At 33.5% G+C, this 23,603-nt stretch overlaps 2 protein-coding genes across 2 annotated transcripts; both read left to right on the top strand.

Moving 5' to 3' along the window:
* The first annotated feature begins 4,408 nt into the window (after positions 1-4,408).
* On the top strand, positions 4,409-15,118 carry LOC132735657 (uncharacterized). The gene is made up of 3 exons (XM_060722632.1): positions 4,409-4,531; positions 12,675-14,370; positions 14,930-15,118. Exons 1-3 carry the CDS (start codon positions 4,495-4,497, stop codon positions 14,973-14,975), a joined length of 1,779 nt encoding a protein of 592 aa, XP_060578615.1. The 5' UTR covers positions 4,409-4,494; the 3' UTR covers positions 14,976-15,118.
* Positions 15,119-18,712: 3,594 nt separating this feature from the next.
* Positions 18,713-23,352, top strand: LOC132735659 (uncharacterized). Its single transcript, XM_060722634.1, has 3 exons — positions 18,713-18,834; positions 21,115-22,832; positions 23,179-23,352. The coding sequence occupies exons 1-2, from the start codon at positions 18,798-18,800 to the stop codon at positions 22,473-22,475; spliced, it is 1,398 nt and encodes a 465-aa protein (XP_060578617.1). The 5' UTR covers positions 18,713-18,797; the 3' UTR covers positions 22,476-22,832; positions 23,179-23,352.
* The last annotated feature ends 251 nt before the right edge of the window (positions 23,353-23,603 follow it).

Raw genomic sequence — 23,603 nt, 5'->3', positions numbered from 1 at the left:
CAACTTCCATTAGCTAATAATTTAATGAACAACCCTCACGACCATTTACGTTGTACTTCCGGTCAAATATTTCGAATTTTATTTTTTTAGGACAATTTAGTTTATTCCTTCAACATGTATTTTGCTATGCAAACATAAGAAAGTAATAAAATTTTAAAAAGTTTAAGGACGAATAAGCTATTTATTGTTAATCTGTTAACATTAATTAATTAAGTTCTTTCTTCGTGTTTGCAGGTATGACAAAATCAAAGCAGACGACATCGAGACTTACCGGAAATGACATAATGCAGATAATTTTGTTGGGAAATTTAAAATTATTTGGAAAATATAATTAGCAAATAAACTTTGTTAAAAAGTTTATTATAGGCTTTTTATAGTTATTCCGATATATATGCTTATATATGTTGTAATATATTAGTACATGACCGTAAAAGTAAGATTTAAGTAAGATTAGCTATATATATATAGTCAAGTTAATTAATTTTTTTCCATTAAGAAAGGCCAAATGACCAAAAAAATACAAAAAATTTTTTCCAATCGATATTTTTAATTATTCAGTTGCCCAATAAGACAATGGCGGGAAAAATTTGTTTCTACATAACTCTCTTTTTTAACCAAGTTTTGTAAAACCCCCGAAAAAATTTTTGTCTGATTTTGGGGGGTTTAAACTTTTCAGCACACCCGAAAATAACAGTTTTTACTGGTGGGGGAAAAACCCTCGGGTTTGTTTTCCCCCTTGCTTTATTCTGGAAATTTACGGGCATTTTGAGTAGAATCACCCCCTTTCGAAAGCAAAGTTTGAAAACCTCATAAAAAAAGTGGGGTTTTCAAACCCAAACAAGAAAGGCAAGTTTTTTAAAAATAACCCAACTGGGGCCTCGGACCCCCCATATTCTGTGTATCCTTTTTTAAAGTGGTGAAAAAAAAAACAATTAAAAAAATTTTCCAAATAATTGGCATTTCAAACGATAGCAATGTCTTCGATGGTGTAGTTAAAAGTGGCGTTTTGTATAAAATTGTTCACTGGTAAGAGAGAAGACAGTTAGGGGCAGGATAGCTCAAGGGTCGCGGGTTCGAGTTCCAGTCAGGCTTCACAATATCACGCTTTTTCCTTAACTTTGAATATTTGGCCCAATATAAGGTTCGAACCTTCCAAGAGTATGACAAAACTATTGCAAGCACGGATCCAGAAGATAACCACTCTGTAATTCGGCTATTGTATTTTACTATGTGCATAAAATATATACATGTATTAGCATCAAGTTTTGGATATAACTTAAACATTTTAGAGAAAACAGTCACCCTAAATTTAGACTAATTACCAGTTTCGTAAATCTAGTAAATTGAATAATGCCTTATCCCTTTCTCTCCCCCACCCCTTTTCAATGAAATATGCATAACCCCTTGCCAAAATATTTAATGTTACCAACTTTTCTGTACTATAAAACGACCTCTAGTATTAACACCTGCATTCATACCTTTTTAAACTAGGTGCGCATGTGAACAAAATTATTTACTACAGCACGTACGTGTCTGAATACAAGCATTGGCTACAGTTCTTGTCTGAACTAAATCCCTGTCTGAAACATGTACCAAAATTAAAACTATTCGTGCGAAACACGTGTTTGAACTGAAACCATTATTGCAACAAGTGTCTGTACTAAAACAATGCAAACAACACGTGTCTGAACTAAAATACTGCTTGCAACACGTATCGTAACATTATCATAATTATATTTATATTAAAACAATGCCTAAGTATTTGTCTGAACATGAAGCACTCCATGTCTCACGTGCATGCATGAACTAAATTAATGCCGGAAACTTAAGCCAACATATGCGTGTATTAAATATGCCTGAACTAAAGTAATAACTTCAGCACGTGCATGCCTGAACCAAAATACTGTCTGTTACATGTACCTGAGATATACACCTGTAGCACGTTCCCATCTGTAACAGGTGTCTGAACTAAAGAAGTCAGAATGAAGACAATGTCTATAGGATGTACCTGAACTGCCACGTGTGACAAAACTAAAACAATGCCTGCAATATGTGCTTAAAACCAAACTCGTGTCTGAACTAAATCCATGCTTGCAACACGTGTCTGATCTTTAAGTTCCTGCAACACAAAATGTGTAAACACATCCCTGAACGCAGCACATCTAGACAAGAAAACTGTCTGAACTAATATATGAACCTGTAAAACAAGTCTGAACTAAAAGCAAGTCTGAAATAAAAGCACTAAAAGAACTGTTGCAACGTAATACTTAAAATACTGCACAAACCTAGGTTAATGCATGATGACCCGAGTGTCTTATGTCTGTGGGTAAAACATGGGTCCAATATTCCTGTCAATACTAGATCTAAAATGGACTTTGGAAAAACAAAGCAACTTCACAAGAAATAAAATGGTATGGACAATTAAAAGCATATCTACTTTGTATCACAAAATGTAGCATTATAAAAAGAAAACAAAAATTCCTGAACATGAATTTTATTGATAAAACATGATATTTTTTACATTTGAAAATATTTTTAAAAATATAAGAATGTGAGGGAGTATATTTGCTTTGGATGTTATATTGTTTATATGTTTGGTCCATGAAAGGTCTTGACTAATAATGACTCCTAAGTATTTTGCTTCTTGGGTTGAGTTTAGCTGGACGTTATGGGGGGTATAAGGAAATATTACAGGGTTTCTTTTTCTTGTTATTCTGCGGACTTCACATTTATCAGGGTTGAACTCAATATATTTATTTGAGTTCATGTTTACCCGCAATGTTTTTTCCCATTAATTGTCATCTTAGATTTAAACAATATAACTTACATTATTTGATTTTGATTAAAATAGAATTTGATTTGAATAGGAATTTGTGATAAAACAAAGATTTAGTAGATACTGTACACTAATTCCACGGAGAATTGTGCAATTGTGAATTAGTCGAAAGTTCGTTTCAATCGTCTTATACCCGGTTCGAGAAGAGAATATAATGACTAGAACAGCTTAGAAGAGAAACCTAATCGAACGCAAAAGTATAGAAAAGGTGATCTGTCATAATGAATTTCATATATTTATTGAAAAGCTGTTAGAAACATCTAGAAAATATCATTATAATTGTGTTTTCATATTTATTCTGACTTATGTCTTTTCCCAACACTTTTTGCCGTCGCGCAATCGAACAGACCTCTACCTATAACGGAAGCTCTTCTAAAGTATCAATCGAACAGGCTATGAGTGTTAAAATGACCAATGAAAATTCTGCCTATATTCATTTCTTTACTGTTAATTTTAGCGGAAGTCAAGGTGAAATCAGACGGCCTTCGGCCGAAAAAAAATCAAGTTTGAAACGATAGCGACGACAATTACAAGCATATTACTATAATAACTTAGATATACATGTACAGTTTTTGACTTTGTATATCAGGTAATGAAGTTATATACCGGGTTATAATTATAGTAACATTCGATCAGGTTTAAAATGTTAATGTACCAGTTTTTACCAATTACCAAGTTAACATATAAAAAGTCACTTCGCTATATATAAGTTTCTAGAAAAAAAAACACCTAGATCTAATATACACATAGCGCACGGGTACTATTTTCTATTGTTTTTGTTTTTTTGGTAATTATTTCTCCTTCTTTGTTTTAATTGGTATTTAACCGCCTCCGTAGTCGAGGGGTTAGAGTTGATGACTTCTAATCCAGTTACCTCTCTGGCGTGGGTTCGATCCCCGGAAGATGCTTTGGTAGTTTAGCGCAGAGGAAGGTAGTCTAGTACTGGTGTAACTCTCCGGAAACTATCCGCCTATATGACAGAAATACGGTTGGAAAAAGGCGTAAAATGAAACAAACAAACAAACAAACAAACAAAAACTTAATTGATTGTAATTAACTTTAAATACAAGAATAAGGAATTGAAAACGGTTATAACTGGTTAATTAGTACGGATAGGACTAAGGTGGATCGACCCCACGAGATAGACATATAAGCGTGAAAACAACAGAATAAAAGAAAACTTCCCTGATTTCTAAGTATTTCATTTTCATAAACAGGTATCCGCCATTTATTGCACAATACTGCGTTACCTATTGCACGAATCGTGCGTTATTTTCACATTCCGGCGTTACTGGATATACACGATGATAAAGGAGTAAGTGCTGTAAGTAAAATATAATCGGGTTTGGGAACTTGTGTTAACACCTTTTCCAAATATTATATAACAATGTCATAGTAACTGCCATTATATGTTTATGTATCTACATGTACTTCGCCGAAGAATTAAGGGGAGATCACTGCGTGGAGATTGTACGTAGTTACAATATTGCCTCCCTTATGATGCAAACAACGTCAATGACGTCATCAAATAGCGCGTCAAAAGACGTCATTTCTATGGTTTTCAGTAAGTTGCACAAACGCATATTGACAACAACCGCTATAAGCAGAGGAGAGCATAAGATTTAAAAACAATAACACATATAGATATTTTTAATAAAATGAGCACTGAAATTAAGTCTACAGGATCTGTTAAAGGTAAGGTAAATGTTTTAATTCAAATTAAATTAAACTACATTTCTAATTATTTTTTTTAGAATATTGCGATCTGAAGAATGAGTAAAAACTATTTCCTGTTTCATTATTATTATTATTATTGTTGTTATTGTTATTGTTATTATTATTATTATTATTATTATTATTATTATTATTATTATTATTATTATTATTGATTAATTGATTGATTGATTGATTGACTGACTCTGACTCTGACTCTGACTTTGTCTTTGACTTTGACTTTGACTTTGGCTTTGGCTCTGGCTCTGGCTCTGGCTCTGGCTCTGGCTCTGGCTCTGGCTCTGGCTCTGGCTCTGGCTCTGGCTCTGGCTCTGGCTCTGGCTCTGGCTCTGGCTCTGGCTCTGACATTGTATTTTACTTTTCACTTTATTTTACTTTATTTTATTATACTTTACTTTTAATTACTTGTCCATTTATTTATTTATTTATGCTGATTATTTATTTTTTTTATTATTTATTTATTTATTTATTTAATCTATGCACTCACTCTCACTCACTCACTCACTCACTCACTCACTCACTCACTCACTCTCTCACTAACTAACTCACTCACCCATTCACTCACTCACTCACTCATTTAATTTTTTTTATTTATTTATTTATTTATTTATTTATTTATTTATTTATTTATTTATTTATTTATTTATTTATTTATTTATTAATTCATTCATTCATTCATTCACTCAACCCTCCAAATGTCCGTCCGTCCGATACCCAGCCCCATAACTACAACAATCCCAACAAACCTTACCTTTGTATGCCTTTGTTCCTTTGTTGATTTTATACAGTCGAATGAAAAAAAAACAGTCGCAAAAGAAATGGTTATATCGGGTTGAAACAAGAAATTTCAACAGTTCTGCGGTCAAGCCTCAATATGTCAATGCTTTAAATAGAAAATGATAATTATGAACATATATAAGTTAGTTGCTAAAGTTTTTGTCACTGACAGACACTTGGGCCAGACCCATCTCCCGTCTTGAACCGTCCCCGTAGTCGGTACATGTTCTTTCAAAAAACAAAGCGATTTATTCCCGGTTACACAGATCTATGTAAATTTGTAAGACGGAAAATAATTATACAAATTTCATGAATGTAAGCCACTGACAAAAGTCGATCTTTTTTCTGTTTTCTCTTTTCTTCAATGAAAAGATTATGTCGTCTGCTGCAAAAAAAAAATACAAAAAATCATATACATGTATGTCTCAGAATTGCGGTATTTGTGATATCACAATGGGACCCAATCGGAATAACCCGGCTATTATTGAAAATTCATTGTCCTTTTATCCGATGTTTGACGGAAAGAGCCGAGAAGATATGAATGAATGGGACCCCAATCGTAACATCTCGGCAATCTCCGTCAAGCGAATTCTTGAAGTCGCCCAATGTAGCCGATTGATGGGACCCGTACCATTCGGAACTGCCTCGGCTATTATCTATTATCCGAAGACTGACGGAAAGGGCCGAGTAGTTGCGATTGGACCCGGACAGGTTGGAAGTTTAAAAAGTCTAGCCAAATGTAAACTTTCTGCCCTTTCAATCATTTTTCGGACAGGCGAGGTGTTGCCAATGATTGCTAAGGATTACTTGTCAATCTGAACACATCACCGATTATTCAAAATCATCTCGGAAATAATACTGATTGAAAGTAGATCTTACCACGTGACTTTTGATTTAAAACAAAGACACATGTAGTAATCTTTGTATAATGAGTAGTAATGTGTATACTTATTTAATATTCGTTGGAAAATAAAGTTTATCTCTGTTGCACATGTATAATGATTTGAAATATGTCTGACAATCAGAATCAGAATCAATTTAAGAACGCCTATTGAGATACAATTGTAACCAAATTCGAAATATTCCATTTCTTAACATGTAATAAACAGAGAAAACTATGCTAGTGTCTGATATAACAAAATTTATCAGGCAAGGCCACAGATATACATACAATTAAGCTCCATGTATTTAGTTCCATGGCAAGGCTAAGAAAAAATGAAGGACGAGGATCAACCGAGCCCTTCAATTTTTTTCGTGCAAAGCATGATAAATTTTATGATATTACACACTTGTTTGGCATTCTTTTTATATCATGATTATAAGTTTTACAATTAAACATTTCTTTCTTTGAATTTCAAATTAAACAAAAACCTGTTAAGAACCTGTCAAGAACCTCTCGAATTCATGCCGCGCGCAATATGCTAAGGCTCACATGTTTAAGAAATAGTCCCAATAGTTTTCAGTCAAATGTAATCCAAAAATGTATTCGATTCAACGTTTATCAGTTTAACATTTTCAAACTTGTATAAGAGGTAAAATTTCCTATTTCCTTTCATTTTATTTCAATATGTGTGGTGCCTTATAAAGCAGAGCAACAGGAATCCATTTTATTTATATTTAATGCAAGGGAGACAAGCGAGTTAGATAAAGCGACAAACTCCTCATAGTGATTACCTCCCTTTGCAGATTTTTGTACTGATAAGGGGAGATCGCTGCGTAGTTTTTTTTTTTTTTTTATTTATAAACAAAACTCATGGCCCTTAAGGGCATAAGAGTGAACAATCAACAAAACAAAAAATAATAATACAAACATGGCATGAAGTAAATAAGTAAATAAGGAAGATGACTTATTGAAATTTCAGCATTATAGCTTTGACAAAAATGGCTAGATTAAATAAAGTATTTCTGTTGTCGCTACACATAAGAGCCTGAAAATTTAAAATACTAGGAACCTTGAATAATAGTTACTGATATACCTGTGTCTTTCATGATTAAAATAAGTACATTTAAAAATATAATGAAATTCATCACCTATTTCTTGCTGATTACAAAGTGAGCATGTTCTATTTTCTCTTTCAATACCAAAATAGCGACCTTTCTCTATAGGAATATTAGAATTGAGACATCTAAATTTACAGAGAGCAATTGCTAAATTTCTTGGTAAACATAGTAAATAATGTTCTAATTTAAATTGAGTTTTATATATTCTATAGTTTAAACACTTAGCAGAATCAAAAACATCACTATTCCATACTTGTAAAAACTGATCACGTAATCGTGATTTTATTACATATTTAAAATTATTAAAATTTGCAACATTCTGAGTTATCCAAAATCAGAACAACCAAGATTATTCAAAGTAGATTTTACTTTCTCGATCCACTGACAATGTAAAATACCCTTTTCATGAAGATTATACATAGTGCGGTACAAAGAAGCACATATTTTATCATTTTTACCATTAACTAATTTACTCCAAAAATTTAACATTCTGCAAGTAATATCATTTTCAATAGGAAATGCACCTAGTTCTCCCAAGACCATAACCGAAGGAGTTGACATCTTAAGTTTAAGTATATATTTATAAAATTTCAATTGAAACTGAGAAATAATAGAATTATTTTCAGATCCCCACACCTCCGACCCATACAATAATATTGGCTTAACCATACTATCAAACAACTGTAACTGAATATCAATTGGCAAACACAATTTCTTAATTTTAGTTAAAATACTAAACATAGCCTTCCTCGCTTGATCTGTCAAGTGCTTTTTTGTTTTATTAAATTTACCATTAAAGTTGAATATCACACCTAAATAACTAAAATCATCTACAGCTTCTAGAGGTGCATTATTGAAATAAAATACAGGCTTATTTCTTAATTACCACGAGAAAATACAACAACTTTTGTCTTATCGGTATTAACAGTCAAATGCCATAATTTACAATAATCAAGCATGCAGTTTAGTGCTGTTTGAAGGCCAGTTTGACTTTCCGCGAAAACAACTGTATCATCAGCATAGAGTAATAAGTACAACTTCAAGAATACATCAACTTCATCATTACTTAACTGTTCATTTATCTGGTCTGATAAAAACTGCAACCCTTCACAATATGTAGACATATAAGAAACCAAATCATTAAGGAAAATTGAAAACAAAATTGGAGAAAGATTTTCTCCCTGACGGACACCTAAACAGCTTACAAATGTATCTGACAATGCATTATTCACTTTAACACAAGACTTAGCTTTGTCATAGATATTATGAATAACTTTAAGTATTTTCCAGTAGACTGATAAAGCGAATGTACCTTAATTTTTTGCACAATTGTCACCCTTGTTCCTAGTTTCTTTACCATAAAAACGCTGAGATTATCCTTTTGCCAAAAATAATGTTTATGTACATGTATATATTTGTTTTTGCAACACAATATGTTAAGATCAAATCAGACTTGCATGTAGGAGAGTTCCACAATTAAGGGAGATCACTGCGTAAAGACATTGGCCGTCATATAATTCTCTGCCCTACGTCACAAACAACGTCATTTACGTCATCAAATGTAGCGTAAAAAGACGTCATTGCTATGGTTTCAGTGAGATATACAAACGTAACACGAAAACAGTTTTATAGCAGAGAATAACAATATTTCTGAATATTTTTTGCAAAGGATTGTAAATTAATTATAAATAATAAGGAATGAGCACGGAAATAATTTTAACAGAAACAGTCAAAGGTATATGAAGTTATTTTGTTACTATAACGCTGAGAAAATAAGTCATTCAACGGAAGGTCATTGCATTCCAAAGTATTACTTAAAAGTATATATACTATTTTGTCACCATTTTACTAGTTTGTTTAGAACTTTGTTATTATATTTTCTTTACATATGTTCGTTCGTTCGTTAATTCGTTCCTTCCTTCCTTAATTAGTTCCTACCTTCCTTCCTTAATTCGTCTGTTCCTTCTTATCTTAATTCTTTCTTTCTTTCTTCCTTCCAACTTTCCTTCCTTCCTTCCTTCCTTCCTTCCTTCAATCATTCATTCATTCATTCACTATTTATTTATTTATTTATTTATTTATTTAAAGGCCCATTATCCGACAGAAATAATACTGATATAAAGTTAATCTAACCCCGTGACTTTTGATTTAAAATGTGTAGTAATCTGTGTACTTATTCGTTGGAAAATAAAGTCCGTCTAGGTTGAACATGAATAATGATTTGAAATATGTCTGAAAATCAGAATCAGAATCAATTTAAGAACGCCTATTGTGATACAATTCCGAAATATTCCGTTTCTAAACATGTTATATAAACAGAGAATACCATGCAAGTGTCTGATAATTACAAAATTTATCAGGTAAGGCTAAGAAAAAAAGGAGGACGAGGCTCTGCCGAGCTCTTCATTTTTTTCATGCCGAGAATGCCGATCACTTGTTTTGCATTCTATTATCATGATTATAATTTAACAATTAAGCTTTTTTTTCTTTAAATTTTAAATGAAGCAATAACCTGTCAAGAACCTCTCGAGTTCATACCGCGCGCAAAATGCTAAGGCTCATATGTTTAAGAAATAGTCCCAATAGTTTTCAGTCAAATGTAAACCAAAAATGTATTTGATTCAAAGTTTATCAGTTTAACATTTTCAAACTAGTACAAGAGTTCCTTTCATTTTATTTATATATGTGTGGTGCCTGATAAAGCTGATTTTATTTATTTAATGCAAGGGAGACAAGCGAGTTAGATAAATCGACAAGCTCCTCACAGTGATTACCTCCCTTTGCAGATTTGTACTGATACGGGGAGATCACTGCGTAGGTTTCAAGGTTTATTTGAATAAGTCAGGGCCCATATGGGCATGTGACAACATAAAACAGTACATACATACAAAATTATACAAAAGGGCAAATAATATGTAAAAACAAAATACTACAAAATGGCAAATTATAAATGGTCATACAACTCCATGATGTAATAAAATTACAGTAATAATTGGACGGAGTTAACTGATAATGGAGGATGAGAGAGAAAAATCAAAAATCATTGCGAGAAAAAAACAAAGAGAAAAGACATAAATCTAATAAGCTAACATTATTTAAATAATAACATAATATGTTTGCAAAATATGGCAAGTTTCAAAAGGACATCTTTATTACTATGGTTCATTAATTTTTCAAATTTTAAAGCACTTGGACGTTCATAGAAATATTTATCAAGATACAGCTTTCTTGTATTAACTAAATGTGAACATTCAAAAAGATAATGGAATTCATCGCCTAAAGAGTTACTGGTACATAGGTTACAAGTTCTAAGTTCTCTTGGAATATCATCAAACCTTCCTTTTTCAATAGGAAGTTTGTGATTCATACTTCTAAATTTAAAGAGAATTAAAGCTAAATTCATAGGTAACTTGCTGAGGTATGGCTCAAAACAAAAATCCTGTTTATAAATCCTGTAATTTAGACATTTACTGGAATTATTAATTGTACTCCTCCAATTTTGCATAAAATGATCACGCAGTCTTAAGTTGACAGTATTCTTGAATGAAGCAGGAGATTCCACATTTTGATTTATCCAAAAATGCGACAATCCAAGATCATTTAAATTATTTCGAACAAAACAGACCCAATCTGATTTAATATTATTCAGAGTATATAAATTATGAGTTGTTCTATATAGAATGCTGATTATCTTATCATGTTTAGAATTAACTATTTTATCCCAGTAATTGAGAGCTCTACTTTTAATTTGTGTTGAAAGTGGGGTAATACCCAACTCCTCATAAATCATAACATTTGGAGTACTCGAGATTGATAAAGCGATTGTACCTTTTGCACAATAATTTTTTGTCGCCTTGTTCCTAGTTTCTTTACCATAAAAACGCTGAGATTATCCCTTTGCCAAAAATAATGTTTTGTTTTGGTTGTAACTGTCATAAGATGCATGTACATGTATATATTTGTTTTTTGCAACAGAATATGTTTAAATCAAATCAGACTTGCATGTAAGTGAGTTGCACATTAAAGGGAAATCACTGCATAAAGAAATTGACCGTCATATTATTATCTCCCTTACGTCACAGACAACGTCATTTACGTCACCAAATGTAGCGTAAAAAGACGTCATTTCTATGGTTTTCAGTGAGCTACCCAAACGTACCACGAAAACAGCTAACAAATAATTCAAAATAATTTTTTGCATAGGATTGTTTGCATAATTATATATGATAAATTATAAGGAATGAGCAAGGATAACATGTTTTCAGAAGCAGTCGAAGGTATAGGAAATCATTTTATTACTATAATGCGTAGAAAATATGTCAATCTTCCCTTCTTTGAAACAGAAGGTCATTGCAGTCCAAATAATGACTGAAAAACTAAATTCTATTTTGTCACCATTTTTAGTCTACTAGTTTGTTTGTTCTTTGCATATGTTCCTTCCTTTCTTTCTTTCTTTATTTCTTTCTTTCTTTCTTTCTTTCTTTCTTTCCTTCCTTCCTTCATTCCTTCATTTATCTATTTATTTATTTATTTATTTATTAAATTAATTAAACAATTTATTTATTTTTTTATTAATTCATTCATCTATTTATTTATCCACCCCATCCCATCCCATATCCCCAATCCCATATCTCCATTTATTTATTTATTCATATTTATTCATATTTATTTGTTTGTTTGTTTGTTTCATTTATTTCATTTATTAAATTGATTTAATTAATTAAATAATTTATCTATTTATTTTTTTATTATTTTTTATTTTTTATATATTCATTCATTCATTCATTCATTCATCTATTTATTTATCCATCCCATCCCCATCCCATATCCCATATCCCCTATCCCCATCCCATAATTAATTAATTAATTTCCGACAGAAATGCTTTTAACTTTATTTTTCAAAAGCTTTTTAACTTGGGCGTTCCGTTATATTTTACAAAAAAGCTACTTAGTGGTAAACTACTTTAGCCATCTTTTGCTTCTGTTGCTTTTTTGGTATTAAGAACAGTTACAGTGATTTTGGATTTTGTATGGCCGTCAAATTCTAATTTATTTACATGAAGCTTTTATGAAAAAGAGTTTTACATTCGGTGCTACATTTGCTTTCATGAGGAAATAAGCATCTAATTTTAATATGCTTTAAGGCCATTTTTTATGTTTTAAAACTGATGTTTACCCGTTCTGAAGAATGGGCCTTTAATAATCAACCTACCACTTTTTAATTGCTTAGTTTAATGCACACTATAGAAATCACATTGTCAAGCGCGTTCTTCAGGTATAATAATTCAATTTAATATATTCAAAATTTTCCACATTTCAATTTCAGAACTGTCTTATTCGACAGCGAGGAGTAACGGTTTTGGAAGTGATTTGCCAGATGATGCGGATAACTTTACAAATACCGATGGTGCTGGGGATGGTCATGACGGACTTATTAAAGTCCTTAAAGATACAACGGAAGTCACTTCTACCAATAGAGATACATGTAACCAAGAGCGATTTGTTAGCATTATAGAAAAGAGGAAATTGGAGAGAAGGTTCGAAGAGGAAATGGAAATAAATTGGGAGAAATCTGAAAGAGTCGATGAAGAAAATATGGCAAGTAAGGTCGATAACTTATTAAGTAAACTCAAAAGTCGTTTCAGTGAAGAGAAAGAAGCTAGAAAGTATGCAGTGAAACAAAACCGATCATACTATAACTTTTGCAACAGTGTAGACGCTTTTCTTAGGCATGTAGAAAAACCCAAAGTTGATATCAAATACTCGGAAAGGAATGATGATTTGCAAGGCGAGGGAGTTTACAGTTTTGGTATAAGACCAGCAAGTATTAAAAGAAGAAATGTAAAAGCCAGTTCGTTTGAAAGCACTAAGATCGATGGGGTAAGCTATACTGATGCAATTAAGGAAAATATCGAAGAAGAAGTTGATAAAAGTATTGATGACTCTAGAAATGGAAAAGGCATCCACGAGTTATGTAAAGATGCAAAAGAGTCGCATGTTGCTTCTACCGACAACTCTTTACCGCTAGACAAAGCTGTTAAGTTACCAGCTACTTTACCCTCGATTTACCAGTCCCGTAACGACCATGCAAACGCAGCACCAATTGCAGACGACAATGTATTACTTCAAGTAACAGACGACAGTGGCCGCAATATTTCATTTACTACAATGACTGACAATATGTATAAAAGAAGCAAAGAACTTAAACCATTTGTATGTGCAAAGCCTTTCCCGCGTGCTGTAGGTCAAACATACATGTCAATGGTCGTTAAAGAAAGGTGCCTACAAGAAATGTATTTGAGAGGCCAGTACACACGTACATCCATATACACCAACACTACAAGATTTCAGTTTAGTAGAATTATCCCCGTTTTAAACAGGAAATGCTTAATGTACAAAATTAATATGAGTGTTCCATCAAAACATCTCAACAAAAGAGTCAGTTGCTATGCAGAGCAATTCTCGATGTGCTTAAAATCAGAGCAGAATGTTTATGGCTCTCCAGCAGACGATATTATTTATCCCAAATATGCACTTCCAGTGTATGGTTTACTTCCAGTGTATGGTTTTATGACATTCAAACCTGTTTTTGGAATTATTTCCGTGGTAACAATCGCATTTTCAAAAACAGATCAAGGTTACGCCTTAAACACTTGCATTAATACGCCGAGAAGTCTTGAAAATGTCGGATACCTGATAACAGAAAACTGTAATGCTATCGACACTTATCAAAATCTACCAGTTCAGCAGCCGACATTGAACGGACTCAACATATTCGGGCATGCTCATTGTCCAGAAAATTATGACACCAAACATCGAGAAGCCAAATCGTCTGAGTTCTTAAAACCGAGCCCCGAAGGAGAGCACGTAACAAATTACGTCACATCAACAGCAGACGATAAAAATGTTCTAGCAGACGACAATGAAGCAACGGAATACGAAAGAATAATTGACGAGTCCGAGGATGCAGGTCCTTTTGGGATAATGTCTATTTATAGGAACAGCGAGATTCATCATTCAAGGTATGTTTAGCCTTTTGATACAATCTCTCAAACTGTACCATCTTTCGATCAAATTGATACATTTTATATATTACACATCGAATTTATGTTGTGCAGCAATCATGGATAGTTTAATAAAGGGGCAAGCACTTACTTCGGCAAAATTCCATATTTACAGCTTCATTTTGACCATTTTAATAGCAGACGAATGTTCAATTTAAAGACAATAATTTCATTTGCTATATAAAGACGGAACATATAGGAAAAAAAGACAAAAATAGATGAATATATCTAAATACTCATGTATATAAATAAATATCCAGTGTATGGCATATTTTCCATAACATTACATTGTTGTCCAATTTCCAGTAGCTAACAATTTAATGAACAACCCTCACGACCATGCACTTGTACTTTTGGTCAAATATTTCGAAGGACAATTTAGGAAATTCCTTCAACATGTATTTTGCTATGCAAACATAAGAAAGTAATAATAAATTTAAAAAGTTTAAGGATGAATTAGCTATTTATTGTTAATCTGTTAACATTAATTAATTAAGTTCTTTCTTCGTGTTTGCAGGTATGACAATTTTCCAGCAGACGACACCTGGACTCACCGGAAGTGAGAGAATACAGATGATTTTGTCGGGAATTTTAAAATTATTTCCAAAATGTAATGGGCAAATAACAACTATTCAATGAACTTTGTTAATTAGTTTATCATATAAACTTTTCATATATAGTTATTTTGATATATATAAAACGTAAAAGTCAAGTTATATCTTTTTTAAGTTTCTTTTTTCTATACAAAAAGCCAAATGACCAGGAAAATAAAAGAATAAACAATATTTTCTCCGATATGATAAGCATTCAATTACATGGCATGTTCCTAAATAACATGATCGTACAGCCAAGTTTTTGTCTGTTTGCCTGTTTGTTTGTTTGTTTGGGGTTTACCTCACACCGACACAATATAGGTAATATGGCGACGTTCCAGCTTTACTCGAAGAGGAAGACCTAAGGTCCTTCCGTGCATTATTTCAGGCACGGACGGGCACCGTAGAGTAGAATCACCGATGTTCCGTTAGCTAGCTGAATAGCTTCCTCACATGAAAGAATCCAAAGTCCCTGTCGGGATTCGAACCCACAGCAGTGAGGGGCAAGTGGTTTGAAGTCAACGACCTTAACCACTCGGCCTCGGACGCCCCATATTCTGTCGTCAGTGCCATTGTCGTTCGCCAGGTGGTGCAATAATAACAATTAAAATGAATTCTCTAATTGGCATTTGGAACGATAGCAATGTCTACGATGGTGTAGTTAAAAGTGACGTTTGTCACTGTATAGAATTGTTCACTGGTAAGGAGAGAAGTTAGGGGCAGGATAGCTCGAGTGTCGCGGGTTCGAGTTCCAGTCAGGCTTCACAATATCACACACTGTCCTTAACTTTGAATTATTGGCCCCATATAAAGTTCGAACCTTCTAAGAGTATGGACCTTTTCAGTGTTTACAGTTTTATGTTAATTGGCCAACTTGTACTGACATAATATATTCACTGGTTGACCTGATTTGCACAAAAGAACACGTGGTTATGTTTGTGCAATGAATTGAAAAGGTGTGCTACGAAAAACCGGAAAGGTCAATGATGCGCGGATCCAAAAGACTGTGAGTCGGCTACTATATTATACTATGTACATATGATATATATATATTAGCATCAAGTTTTGGATATAACTTAAACGGTTTTAGAGAAAACAGTCACCCTAAATTGAGATTAATTACCAGTTACGTAAATCTAGTAAAACTGTATAATGATTAATCCCTCTCTCTCTCCCCCACCCATTTTTATTGAAATATGTATAACCCCTTGCCAAAATATTAAATGTTTTCTAACTTTTCTAAACTGTAAAACGACCACTAGTAAAAACACCTGAATTCGTACCTGCATTAAACTAGGTGCGTGTGTGATCAAAATTATTTACTACAGCACGTGCATAAATTAAAGAACTGCCTTCGTGTCTGAATTCAAACATTGATTACAGTTCTTGTCTGAACTAAAACTCTGTCTGAGACATGTGCCTGAATTAAAACAATTATTGCAACAAGAGTCTGAACTAAAACAATGCCCGCAACACGTACTTGAGCTAAAACAATGCAAACAACACGTGCCTGAACTAAAACAATGTCTGCAACATGTGCATGAACTAAAATCATTCGTGCAGTACGTGCCTGAACTAAAACACTTCCTGCAGCGCGTGCTTTAACTAAAACTTGGCTGAACTTTATTTCTGCCTTCATCATATACTTTAAATGAAACAATAACTTAACATATGTCTGAACATAAAGCACTTTCTGTAACGTGTGCGTGCACTAAAACAATGCATGCAGCATGTTTATGAACTAAAACAATTCCTGCAACATGTGCCTGAACTAAAACAATGCCTTCAACATGATTGTGTCTGAACTGCAGCACATGTCTATTGGATGCACTTGAACTGCCCACGTGACTGAACTAAAACAATGCCTTCAACATGTGTCTGAGCTGCAGCACATGTCTATAAGATGCACTTGAACTGCCACACGTGACTGAACTAAGACAATGCCTTCAACATGATTGTGTCTGAACTGCAGCACATGTCTATAGGATGCACTTGAACTGCCACACGTGACTGAACAAAGACAATGCCTTCAACATGATTTGTCTGAACTGCAGCACATGTTTATAGGATGCACTTGAACTGCCACACGTGACTGAACTAAGACAATGCCTTCAACATGATTGTGTCTGAACTGCAGCACATGTCTATAGGATGCACTTGAACTGCCACACGTGACTGAACTAAGACAATGCCTTCAACATGATTTGACTGAACTGCAGCACATGTCTATAAGATGCACTTGAACTGCCACACGTGACTGAACTAAGACAATGCCTTCAGCATGATTGTGTCTGAACTGCAGCACATGTCTATAGGATGCACTTGAACTGCCACACGTGACTGAACTAAGACAATGCCTTCAACATGATTGTGTCTGAACTGCAGCACATGTCTATAGGATGCACTTGAACTGCCACATGTGACTGAACTAAAACAATGCCTTCAACGTGTGTCTGAACTGCAGCACATGTCTATAGGATGCACTTGAACTGCCACATGTGACTGAACTAAAACAATGCCTTCAACATGATTGTGTCTGAACTGCAGCACATGTCTATAGGATGCACTTGAACTGCCACATGTGACTGAACTAAGACAATGCATTCAACGTGTGTCTGAACTGCAGCACATGTCTATAAGATGCACTTGAACTGCCACATGTGACTGAACTAAAACAATGCCTTCAACGTGTGTCTGAACTGCAGCACATGTCTATAGGATGCACTTGCACTGCCACATGTGACTGAACTATAACAATGCCTTCAACATGATTGTGTCTGAACTGCAGCACATGTCTATTGGATGCACTTGAACTGCCCACGTGACTGAACTAAAACAATGCCTTCAACATGTGTCTGAGCTGCAGCACATGTCTATAGGATGCACTTGAACTGCCACATGTGACTAAACTAAGACAATGCCTGCAACATGTGCTTTAAAAACCACATATAGACTGATCAAATTTATGTACATGTACCTGTAAAACAAGTCTGAACTAAAAGTACTGCCTTCAACATAATACTTAAACTACTGCACATGCCTAGGTTAATGCATGATGAGTGTCTTAGGTCTTCTTTCACAATTAATGCTGGAACTGAGTCCATATTGTACATGCCTATGGGTAAAACATGGGTCCTATTGGTCTAAAATGGGCACTGGAAAAACCAAGCAACTTCACAAGAAACAAAATGGTATGGACAACTAAAAGCAGATCTACTTTGTATCACAATCTTTAGCATTATAAAAAGAAAACAAAATTCCTGAACATGAATTTTATTGATAAAACATAATATTTTTTACATTTGAAAGGAATTTTTAAAAAATCAGAACAATAAAATTAAGAAAATAATGAGCAAAATTGATGGTCAAGGTCTTATAAAGGTCAGTATCTAAATTATTTGTTCATTTGGTCACAAGTGTTGTTTTGTCCATTTTGTTTTATCCCTTTGCCAAAAATAATGCTTTGTTTTGGTTGTAACTGTCATAAGATGCATGTACATGTATATATTTGTTTTTGCAACACAATATGTTAAGATTAAATCAGACTTGCATGTAGGAGAGTTCCACATGAAAGGGAGATCACTGCGTAAAGACATTGGCCGTCATATAATTATCTGCCCTACGTCACAAACAACGTCATTTACGTCATCAAATGTAGCGTAAAAAGACGTCATTGCTATGGTTTCAGTGAGATATACAAACGTAATCGAAAACAGCTTTTTAGCAGAGAATAACAAATATTTCTAAAGAATTTTTACACAGGATTGTTAACTTAATTATAAATAATAAGGAATGAGCACGGAAATAATTTTAACAGAAACAGTCAAAGGTATATGAAGTTATTTTGTTACTATAACGCTGAGAAAATAAGTCATTCTTCCATTTTTTGAAACGGAAGGTCATTGCATTCCAAAGTATTACTTAAACGTATATATTCTATTTTTTCACCATTTTACTAGTTTGTTTAGAACTTTGTTACTATATTTTCTTTACATATGTTCGTTCGTTCGTTAGTTCGTTCCTTCCTTCCTTAATTCGTCTGTTCCTTCTTTTCTTAATTCTTTCTTTCTTCCTTCCAACTTTCCTCCCTCCCTCCTTCCTTCCCTTCCTTCCTTCCTTCCTTCATTCATTCATTCATTCATTCATTCATTCATTCATTCATTCATTCATTCATTCATTCATTCCTTCAATCATTCATTCATTCATTCATTCACTATTTATTAATTTATTTATTTATTTAAAGGCCCATTATCCGACAGAAATAATACTGATATAAACTAAATCTAACCACGTGACTTTTGATTTAAAATGTGTAGTAATCTGTGTACTTATTCGTTGGAAAATAAAGTCTGTCTCGGTTGTACATGAATAATGATTTGAAATATGTCTGAAAATCAAAATCAGGACCCATTTAAGAACGCCTATTGTGATACAGTTCCGAAACATTCCGTTTCTAAACATGTTATATAAACAGAGAATACCATATGCTTGTGTCTGATATAAGAAAATTTAACAGGTAAAGCTAAGAAAAAAAGAAGGACGAGGAGCTCTTCATTTTTTCATGCCGAGAATGATAAATTTTATGATATTACACACTTGTTTGGCATTCTATTTATATCATGATTATATTTTTAACAATTAAGCATTTCTTTCTTTAAATTTCAAATGAAGCAATAACCTGTCAAGAACCTCTCGAGTTCATGCCGCGCGCAATGTGCTAAGGCTCATATGTTTAAGAAATAGTCCCAAATGTGTTTAGTCAAATGTAATCCAAAAATGTATTCGATTCAAAGTTTATCAGTTTAACATTTTAGTATAAGAAGTAAAATTTCCTATTTCCTTTTATTTTATTTCAATATGTGGAATCCTTTTAATTTATTTAATGCAAGGGAGACAAGGGAGTTATATAAAGCGACAAACTCCTCACAGTGATTACCTCCCTTTGCAGATTTATACTGATAAGGGGAGATCACTGCGTAGGAGATTGATAAAGCGAATGTACCTTTTGCACAATTGTTGCCTTGTTTTCCTAGTTTCTTTACCATAAAAACCCTGAGATTATCCCTTTGCCAAAAATAATGTTTTGTTTTGGTTGTAACTGTCATAAGATGCATGTACATGTATATATTTGTTTTTGCAACAGAATATGTTTAAATCAAATCAGACTTGCATGTAAGCGAGTTGCACATGAAAGGGAAATCACTGCTTAAAGAAATTGACCGTCATATTATTATCTCCCTTACGTCACAGACAACGTCATTTACGTCACCAAATGTAGCGTAAAAAGACGTCATTTCTATGGTTTTCAGTGAGCTACACAAACGTACCACGAAAACAGCTAACAAATAATTCAAAAGAATTTTTACAAAGGATTGTTTGCATAATTATATATGATAAATTGTAAAGAATGAGCAAGGATAACATGTTTTCAGAAGCAGTCAAAGGTATAGGAAATCATTTTATTACTATACTGCGTAGAAAATATGTCAATCTTCCCTTCTTTGAAACGGAAGGTCATTGCAATCCAAAGAATGACTAAAAATTTAATTCTATTTTGTCACCATTTTTAGTTTACTAGTTTGTTTGTCCTTTGCATATTGTTCGTTCATTAGTTCGTTCCCATTTTAATTCGTTCGTTCCTTCCTTTATTCGTGCGTTCGTTCCTTCTTTCCTTTAATCGTTCCTCCTTTCTTTCTTTGTTTTCTGTCTGTCTTTCTTTCTTTCCTTCTTTCCTTCCTTTTTTCTTTGTTTCCTTCCTTCCTTTATTACTTTATTTATTTATTTATTTATTTATTTATTCAATTATTCATTTTCATTTATTTATTTATTTATTTATTTATTTATTTATTTATTTATTTATTTATTTATTTTTTTTTTTTATTTATTTATTTATTTATTTATTTTTTTATTTATTTTTTTTTTTATTTATTTATTTTTTTATTTATTTATTTATTTATTTATTTATTTATTTATTCACTCACTCACTCACTCACTCACTCACTCACCAACTCACTCACTCACTCAATATAGAAATCACCTTGTCAAGCGCGTTCTTCAGGTATAACAATTCAATTAAATATATTCAAAATTTTCCACATTTCAATTTCAGAACTGTCTTATTCGACAGCGAGGAGTAACGGTTCTGGAAATGATTTGCCAGATGATACGGATGGCTTTACAAATATCGACGGTGCCGGAGATGGTCATGGCGGACTTATTAAAGCCTATAAAGATACAACGGAAGTCACTTCTACCAATAGAGATAGCCAAGAGCGATTTGTTAGCATTATAGAAAAGAGGAAATTGGAGAGAAGGTTCGAAGAGGAAATGGAAATAAAATGGGAGACATCTGAAAGAGTCGATGAAGAAAATATGGCAAGTAAGGTCGATAACTTATTAAGTAAACTAAAAAGTCGTTTCAGTGAAGAGAAAGAAGCTAGAAAGTATGCAGTGAAACAAAACCGATCATACTATAACTTTTGCAACAGTGTAGACGCTTTTCTTAGGCATGTAGAAAAACCAAAAGTTGATATCAAATACTCGGAAAGGGATGATGTTTTGCAAGGCGAGGGAGTTTACAGTTTTGGTATAAGACCAGCAGCAATTAATAGGAGAAATGTAAAAGCCAGTTCATTTGAAAGCACTAAGATCGATGGTGTAAGCTATACTGATGCAGTTAAGGAAACTACTAGTATCGAAGAAGAAGTTGAGAAAAGTATTGATGAATCTGGAAATGGAAAAGGCATCCACGAGTTATGTAAAGTTGCAAAAGAGTCGCATGTTGCTTCTACCGGCAACTCTTTACCGCTAGACAAAGCTGTTAAGTTACCAGCTACTTTACCCTCGATTTACCAGTCTCGTAACGACCATGCAAACGCAGCACCTATTGCAGACGACAATTTATTACTTCAAGCAACAGACGACAGTGGCCGCAATATTTCATTTGCTACTATGGGCAACTACTATGGGCTACTAAGAAGCAAAGAACTAAAACCATTTGTATGTGCCAACTTCACGTCTGCAAAGCCTTTCCCGCGTGCTGTAGGTCCAGGCTACATGCCCATGATCGTTAAAGAAAAGTACCTACCAGAAATGTATTTGAGAGGCCAGTACACACGTACATCTATATACACCAACACTACCAGATTGCAATTTAGAAGAATTATCTCTGTTTTAAACAGGAAATGCTTGATGTACAAAATTAACATGAGCGTTCCATCAAAACATCTCAACAAAAGAGTCAATGGAGAGCAGTTCTTGATGTGCATAAAATCAAAGCAGAATGTTAATGGCTTTCTAGCAGACGATATTATTTATCCCAAATATGCACTTCCGGTATGGTTTACTTCAGTATGGTTTACTTCCGGTGTATGGTTTTATGACATTCAAAACTGTTTTTGGAATTATTTCCGTTGTAACAATCGCATTTTCAAAAACAGAACAAGGTTACGCCTTAAACACTTGCATTAATACGCCGAGAAGTCTTGAAAATGTCGGATACCTGATAAGAGAAAACTGTAATGCTATCGACACTTATCAAAATCGACCAATTCAGCAGCCGACTTTGAACGGACTTGACAAATTCGGGCATGCTCATTTTCCAGATAAATATGACACCAAACATCGAGAAGCCAAATTGTCTGAGTTCTTAAAACCGAGCCCCGAAGGAGAGCACGAAACAAATTACGTCACATCAACAGCAGACGATAAAAATGTACCCGCAGACGACAATGAAACAACGGAATATGAAAGAATCATTGACGAGTCCGAGGATGCAGGTCCTTTTGGGATAATGTCTATTTATAGTAACAGCGAGATTCATTCCAGGTAGGCTAAATCTATGCTATTATATAAAGATTGTTCATATAGAGGTAAAAAAACAAATAAATATATGAACATATCTAAATATATAAAGAAATATCTAGTGTATAGCATATTTTGCCATAAAATACAACTGTGCTGTCCAATTTCCAGTAGCTTACAATTTAATGAACAACCCTCACGACCATGTACGTTGTACTTCCGGTCAAATATTTCGAAGGACAATTTAGGAAATTCCTTCAACATGTATTTTGCTGTGCAAACATAAGAAAACAATACAATTTTAAAAAGTTTAAGGATGAATAAGCTATTTATTGTTAATCTGTTAACATTAATTACTTTGTGTTTGCAGGTATGACAATGTCCAAAGCAGACGACACTTGGACTCACCGGAAATGAAAGAATACAGACGACTTTGTTGGGAATTTTAAAATTATTTCCAAAATATAATGAGCAAATAACAAATATGTTAAATAGTTTATTATACATACAGTACACTTTTCATAGTTATTTTGATATATATAAAAACGTAAAAGTAAGATTTAGTCAAGTTATCTTTTTTGTGACATTGTGTTCGCCAGGTGGTGCAATGAAAACAATTAAAATGAATGCTTTTTCAAATAACAATGTTTGGTGTAGTTAAGTGTATAGAATCGTTCACTAGTTAGGAAACGACAGGAGTTCAAGGGTTCGAGCCACAGGCAGGTTGCACAATAGCTCACCCTTTGTCACTTACTTTGAATCACTGGCCCCATATAGGGTTCGAACCTTCAAAGA

The sequence above is a fragment of the Ruditapes philippinarum genome, unplaced genomic scaffold, assembly GCF_026571515.1.
Source record: "Ruditapes philippinarum isolate M1 unplaced genomic scaffold, ASM2657151v2 ctg599_1_1_1_1, whole genome shotgun sequence".
Classification (NCBI taxonomy): Eukaryota; Metazoa; Mollusca; class Bivalvia; order Venerida; family Veneridae; genus Ruditapes; species Ruditapes philippinarum.
This window is presented reverse-complemented; position numbering and strand designations above follow the sequence as displayed.